The 7,500-nt window shown below is 43.0% G+C and overlaps 1 protein-coding gene across 1 annotated transcript in view; it reads right to left on the bottom strand.

Moving 5' to 3' along the window:
- Positions 1 to 7,500, bottom strand: part of sspo (SCO-spondin) — a 136,379-nt gene that overhangs the window by 98,791 nt on the left and 30,088 nt on the right. The window contains 6 exon segments of the mRNA XM_076291439.1: positions 2,418 to 2,570; positions 3,348 to 3,573; positions 3,928 to 4,028; positions 4,452 to 4,574; positions 4,983 to 5,213; positions 6,817 to 7,053. Of these exon segments, the coding sequence (XP_076147554.1) occupies positions 2,418 to 2,570; positions 3,348 to 3,573; positions 3,928 to 4,028; positions 4,452 to 4,574; positions 4,983 to 5,213; positions 6,817 to 7,053 (1,071 nt within the window).

Raw genomic sequence — 7,500 nt, 5'->3', positions numbered from 1 at the left:
CCGGGAATCCTTGTTGGTGTACGTCACTAAATGTACACATAAATTATTTTATTGTAAGGCCCCCCATGAACGAAAGTAAACAAAACTTGGCATGCATTCGGAGGGTGTCATAATGATCCTACACTTTTAATTTCGTGCAGTTTTGACCTTGTCAGCCAGAGATATTGTGATGAAAACACCTAATTTTTTGCTTTTTAATTTTTAACTAGGTGGCGCTATACATGAAATAAGTGGTAATGGGATGGGTTGACATGCCCCCTTAAAACCAACATACATAAAAAAGGTGGACCTCCTAGGCCCTACGGTTATCGAGATATTCACAGAAAACTGTCTCCGGCCACCTACAGGCCAGTTGGTGTATAGTAACATAAATTAATTTATTGTGTGGCCCCCCATGAACGGAATTCCACGAAACTTGGCGTGCATACAGAGGGTGTCATACTGATCCTACATTTCCAATTTTGTACAGTTTTGACTTTGTTAGGTCACAGATACCTTCAATTACAACACCTCATTTTTACTTTTTTGTGTTTAACTAGGTGGCGCTATACATGAAATGAGTGGTTATGGAATGGGTTGACATGGCCCCTTGAGATCAACATACAAAAAAAAATGGTCCTCCTAAACCCTACGGTTTTCGAGATATTCACAGAAAACTGTGTCTGCCCTACCCTCCTTTCGGGGGGTCCAGTCCAGCGGGGGGGCTACAGATCAAAACAAAAAATGATGGTTCCATGCTATCCATGTGGGGTTACATGCCCACCAAGTTTCGTCTACCCCGGTCTTTCAGTGTCCCGGGAATCCTTGACGGAAATTTGGGCATGCGAAAAAGAAAAAAAAAAAAGAAAAAAAATCGGACTAAACCTATATGACCGCTGCTTCGCTGCGCGGCGGTCATAATAAGACCTAGTGTTGTATAATAGCACATGGAACCTAAACATAGTCCAGTAAATCATATGTGGCCTGTGAATGTAATATTTGCTGCGCACACCCAGACCACAGAGTTTAACCCTTAGAACCCTAAGCTGTTTTTAGGGCATTTTCACTACCTTTATTCATAAGGATTTATTCTGGTCATTGTAAGTGCCACACACATATATTATATATTGTTTTTTTCAGGAGAGTCTAGGCTATTCAGATCTGCCATCATTTCATGTATTAATACTAGCATTGATTTTATTTTGATTTTTAAAGAATTAAAATATAAAAAGTGTATTATAAAAAGTCTTATATTTTGACATGTATCTCACCACAGCAAGCTCACAGCTCTACATGCATTTCATGTGGTTGTAGGGCAGACTGTCCTGAATCGGGCAATATAATTGCCATGTTGGAGGGATACTCTGGGGCTGAGCAATTTACAGAAATATTTGCTGTGTGATTTACGGAAATAAATACCATTTTTTATAATGACCTTTCTGAGCTCCATATCTGTGACACGAACTGATCTGACCTCACTTGACCCGAGGTTATGTGTTAGCCTGCGTGCCTGTGTGTATGCTGTCATAATAATTCTCATCTTTTTACTGCATTGCCATGAACAAAGTAAAGGCAAAAAAGGTGTTTTATTTGTTGAACAAATTGGGATGCAATGTGAGCCTTGAATTAGATGCCATGCAGGAATTTGCTAGGATCTCAAAACCGGAATATGAACATGCTTTGCCATAGAGAAACACATGATAGCATTGGATTATAAACATGCTTTGCCACAAGAACAGACAAAAACGTGGGGTAAGTCCAGCTATATGAAGTTATTATTTTGCTGTCACTTCGTCTGTTTTATAACCCAGAAGGATGTACTTGGTATCAAATGATAGCTCTGAGTCTCCTCTTTCATATTTATGCGATCACGGGTCCGCGAGTAATTCAAACGAGAGTAATGAGTGTGCAGCGTTGGTTTGTGTACATGACGTTATTATTTTGCAGTCACTTCGTCTGGTTTTATAAGCCCGAAGGATCGATAAACATGGTACCAATGGATAGCCCTGTGCCTCCTCTTTCATCTGATATGCTTGCCATATCGATGCGATCACGGGTTCGCGAGTAATTCAAACTAGAGTAATGTGTGTGCAGGTGAACGCAGAGAAGTATAGACTGTAAATATGATGCAATTTGATTTAATTTCATGATTTTTTTTAATTTTCATACTTGATCGTACAGACAAGTGTGTAGTCTCGTTGGAAAGCCCCACTTGTGCTCTGTCGTGCAATAAAGGTTTCATCTCGCTGCGATGAACCGTTCCGGAGCAATGTAACAGAGAAGAAGGGGTGTGTTTTTTGACGCACTTTGCGTCAATCGGGTTCTAAGGGTTAAGTGAATGCATAGTGTGAGTGTGTGTGTGTGTGTGTGTGTGTGTGTGTGTGTGTGTGTGTGTGTGTGTGAGTGTTAAGTTGCAGACAGGGATGCTGGCGCCTTACTAATTTCGGTGGTGAGGGCCGTCTCTCCTGGAAGCTGACTGCAGTGGCGTCCGCCGTTCTGAGGGGGCACACACTCCCTCTGCCGCACCTCCACCCCACCACACACCTTACTGCAGTTGGACCACGACACCCACGGCTGCCAGTATCCATCCACTGTCACACACACAAAGAGTTGCCATGTACTGTTGGTCACACTGAAAGCATGGACACTAATGGATAAAAAAGGAGAATCTGAACTTTTAAACTCATGAATATGGGCTGTATAACAGCATTAGCTAATTATCTATTATCTAGGTTCTAATACTAATCATGTGCTAACATTTAGATCTGGCAATATTCATTCACAGTCACACGCACAAAGAATCGCAATGTACTGTTTGTTACAATAGCCACATTTACAACGGACAGTTTTTTTGTCATTCCAATTAGATTACGTTCTATTCCAATCAGGTGCTCTCAAGTGCTTTAGAATATTTGATCGGAATAGCCGTTGTTGCCTACTTTTCCTTGAGAAGATACAGCAAACAATCCGTTAGACCGCATACAAGGCTGTTCAATCGGGATAGGAACGGAGTATACTACCTCTTTTATTCCATTAAAATTCTGATTGGATCAGGCATTTTTATTCTGACTGAGGTGTTTATATGATAATTTTTATTCCGATTGAGCCGTTATTTCTTTTATAATCAGATTAAAAAATGTCCAAGTAAACATGGCTACTGAAAGCATGGACACTCATTGATAAAAGAGGAGAAACTGAATGTTCAAAGTCATGAATAGGAAATGTATAACATTATTAGTATCTTTTTTACCCCAAGTTGTAACATTCAGATTTTGTGTTTGCTCTGTATAGCATCTGTGTAGACACACATAACAGTCAAGCAGCAGTAATATTCAGTACTGTAAAGGAGTTCCCCACAGCGCCCTCACCTGGGCAGGAGGCCTTGAAGCACTGCTGCCTCTCCGTGTCCTCTCCCCTGCAGTACCCCAGAGCGTCCCCCAGGGGGCAGTGTCTGTGGCGGATCATGGAGCCGGCTCCACATGAGCGACTACAGGGACTCCAGGGCCCCCAGGTGCTCCAGGTACTGCAGCGCTGCTCGTCTGAGGGGCCCCCAGGCCGAGGCACGTCAGGGCAGTCTGGGACCCCATTACACACCTGTCCCGACGCACACACACACACACATGATTATAAACAAACAAACAAACACACACACACACACACACACACACACACACACACACACACACACACACACACAATCTTAATTAAAGCTAACATCCTAAGTAGCAGGACCTGATCTCCTGCACAGCCAGATGCTATCTATTCATTTATTTAAGGTTTATCTAGACATGGACAGTGCACATTAATGAACATAAAAATGCTAATGCGCCAGAATTAGCCAATGTACAGTCCATGGGCCGATGTCAACAGGCCAGATGTGCCTAAAAGAAACTCTACACACATCATTGTGCACATCTCTGCGCTGGTGTTTGTGTGGGTCTCCCTCACCGCTTTGAAGGGAACACAGCCTCCATCGCGACAGGTGAACTCAGGACAGGTGCGTGTGTTGTTCTTGTCTCCGGGCGGAACAGCAGTTGGAGGAGTCTTTTCTATTTTGAGAGAAGACATCCATTAGTGGAGTGTAAAAATAGTTTGACTGGTCTAATTTTTTGAAAGTACAAACCACCATGAAGCCCTGATAAAGACTCTTCTGAGTCGAAATGCGTAGGCGTAATTGCCTCATAGCCTACTGTACATATCTTATATAATATAAACACAGGACAGTCACATTTTGACTTATAACTTCTGTTGTCCGCGCACGAAGGATAGAGAGTCTATGGTTGCAACATACACTCCACAAATGGAACGCTTCAGTTACGTGCCTGGTGTAGGCTGCCTGTTATACATAAAACATTAAAACCCACTGAAGGCACTCCTGTACCAAATGACTAGAATTACTGTATTGATATGGTCATTAGCATAACATGGAAGTGATTTGTACAGTGTGCTGGTGTTTCCCTCTCAGAGCTCACCACAGAGCAGCTCGTCTTCGCCGTGAGGGCAGTCGGGCGTCCCGTCACACACACGTGACGCGTTCACACACGTGTGGTTATCACAGGAGAAGCTGCCCACACAGGGAGGGATCCGCACCGAACCTGCAACAGACACAGAGTGAGAGCTCCTACATGGTCCGAGTTTGTGTGTGTGTGTGTGTGTGTGTGTGTTTGTGTGTGTGTATATGTGTGTGTGTATATGTGTGTGTGTGTGTGAATGTGTATGTGTGTGTGTGTGTGTGTGTGTGTGTGTGTGTGTGTGTGTGTTTGTGTGTGTGTATATGTGTGTGTGTATATGTGTGTGTGTGTGTGAATGTGTATGTGTGTGTGTGTGTGTGTGTGTGTGTGTGTGTGTGTGTGTGTGTGTGTGTGTGTGTGTATGTGTGTATGCGTGTGTGTGTGTGTGTGTGTGTGTGTATGTATGCATAGTGTGTGTGTTTGTGTGTGTGTGTGTGTGTGTGTATGTATGCATAGTGCGTGTGTGTGTGTGTTGTGTGTGTCCATCCTCACCACACGTGCCCACACTCTCGTCCGAGCCGTCTCTGCAGTGCTCCTCCCCGTCACACAGCTGCTGGTAGAGGATGCACTGATCACCGCTCTGGCACGGGTACTGACCCGGCGGGCACCTTTTAGGGCACTGCTGCTCATCGCTGCCGTCCAGGCAGTCAGTCTCCCCATCACATCGCCACGCCAGCGGGGTACACTGCCCGTTGGAGCAGCGGAACTCATGCCGCCCACAACCTACTCACAGGAAGAAGAGAGGCTGATGGGTATTGTAGTATTTGTAGAGTCCAGGATGCACAGTATTCACAATAAGTATGGCTTCCTCATGCTGATGTAATCAAAAATGAAGTGCTGAACACTGTGTCTCTGTCTATGACCCTATGAATAGATATCCCTAAATTAAACACTAGAATTGACCTTAGAGATGAGAAACATTTACCATTATACAGATCTATTGATTACATGTAGCTAAGAATGAGACTGGATGTCTGGGAGACATGCTTCTGAGTGTTCAGTTTGATTTCAAGATAACGCAAATAAATGTATTTTCAGTTAATTTTAAACTGCTCTGTACCATACCCTCAATTGTTGATGCAAAGCCAGTACTGACCACCAGATGGCGCTCCATATGTTTTACTGTTTTTTACAACTGCTTAAACATTAAAATCAAAAGTATCTCACTGTTAGCGAAACCTTATACTCAAGGAATAAAACATCAGCCCAGATTTGCACAACTATAAGCACATTATAAGCATCACACTTTTTGCAAAACAGAATGATTTACAAAACTCTAAACATATTTCTCTACTTTAGACACAGAAAACTCAGATGATGTCTCTTCTATGCAATTTCAAGGCACTACCTTTCAAAATGCACACCCATGAAACACTTACGTGCTTACAGTAACTGTCAACTCAACAATCAGTCCTACAGTAAACACTGGGCAACAGCTGAGCTCTTGTCAACAACAGAAATTGAAGGCAATGTAGCACAGAGAGGAATGATAATTGAAAGGAATGAAATTGAAAACTAAGTCAAAGGCTGAGAATTAGTGTATGGTTTTGCAGATTTGTCATGGGGTTATGGTATTATATGGTTTTGCAGATCTGGTATGGGGTTATGGTATTAAATGGGGCAATGTTGTTATAGTGACATGTTTGGTCTTATGTGTTCAATGTACAGGCCTAGTCGTATGTGTTCAGTGTACAGGACTGGTCTTATGTGTTCAGTGTGCAGGCCTGGTCTTATGTCCTCAATGTACAGTACATGTCTGGTCTTATGTGTTCAGTGTGCAGGCCTGGTCTTGTGTTCAGTGTACAGGCCTGGTCTTATGTCCTCAATGTACAGTACATGTCTGGTCTTATGTGTTCAGTGTACAGGACTAGTCTTATGTGTTCAGTGTACAGGACTGGTCTTATGTGTCGTGTTTGGTCAGTATAGTTGTGTACTCTAAATTATCCTCTAATCCTACTTGAACAATATTTCTGAAAGAAAAAAATCAAGCATATACCATATCCTAGAAAAACCTGCTTTGTCAAATGTGTCTTGTATTGAGTACATTAAAGTGTAACTGATTCAGACACAGTCAGATCATATGATGGATGTGTTTGTGATATGATAGAACAAAATAGAGTTTTGATAATAATACTTGTATAGTTTTGACTAAAGTGCTTAATTTTGCAAAAGAGCAAAGGGATTCTGCTAATTGGGTGTAGTGTTGTGTTGATTGTGTGTAGTGGTTTGAAAAAACTGGTCCTGTTTTCAAAATTGCGCTTTAAGCAATTGTAAAAAAAAACTGTACAGTACATTTCCCAATACTGCCTGGAACTCCTGACTGTACCTTTGGCAGGGCAGATGGTTTCATCCGTGCCCGAGGGACAGTCCTTGTGCCCGTCACACACTCTCTCGGGTGCCAAACACTGCCCGCCAGGGCACTGGAACTCTCCGTAGGGGCACACACACCCTCTCTCGTCGCTAAAGTCCCCACAGTCATCATGGCCATCACAGCGGTGGAGGTAGGACACACACTGCCCCCCGGAGCAGCGGAACTCCCCATCTCGACACACCTCTCCACAGTCTGAATACACAGCACACACACACACACACACACACACACACACACACACATTAATGACACACACACACAAGCACACACACACACACACACACTCACATACATGCAGGGAGAGATAAAAGCACTGACATTTTACAGCTCAAATCAATTCAATAATCAAAGGCTACAAATACATATCTAGGTCAAGCTCTACACACACACACACACACACACACACACACACACACACACACACACACACACTGTACATGCAGTAATACAATTTTGTTTGACAAAGTCGCTTTGGATAAGAGCATTTCATAAACATTGTAACCATAACCATAAAACAGAGTTGTAAATACCTCTATGGTGATAATGGTGTGGAAAAAGGTCACTTCAGGCTCTCTCTAGTACACACAAACACACACACCCACACGCACACACACACACACACACCTATACCCCCACTAA

Source organism: Alosa pseudoharengus, unplaced genomic scaffold (genome assembly GCF_046254945.1).
Source record: "Alosa pseudoharengus isolate Yale_2024_CS ecotype anadromous, Long Island Sound unplaced genomic scaffold, YU_APseudo_1.1 YU_APseudo_1.1_scf_18, whole genome shotgun sequence".
NCBI lineage: Eukaryota > Metazoa > Chordata > Actinopteri > Clupeiformes > Clupeidae > Alosa > Alosa pseudoharengus.
This window is presented reverse-complemented; position numbering and strand designations above follow the sequence as displayed.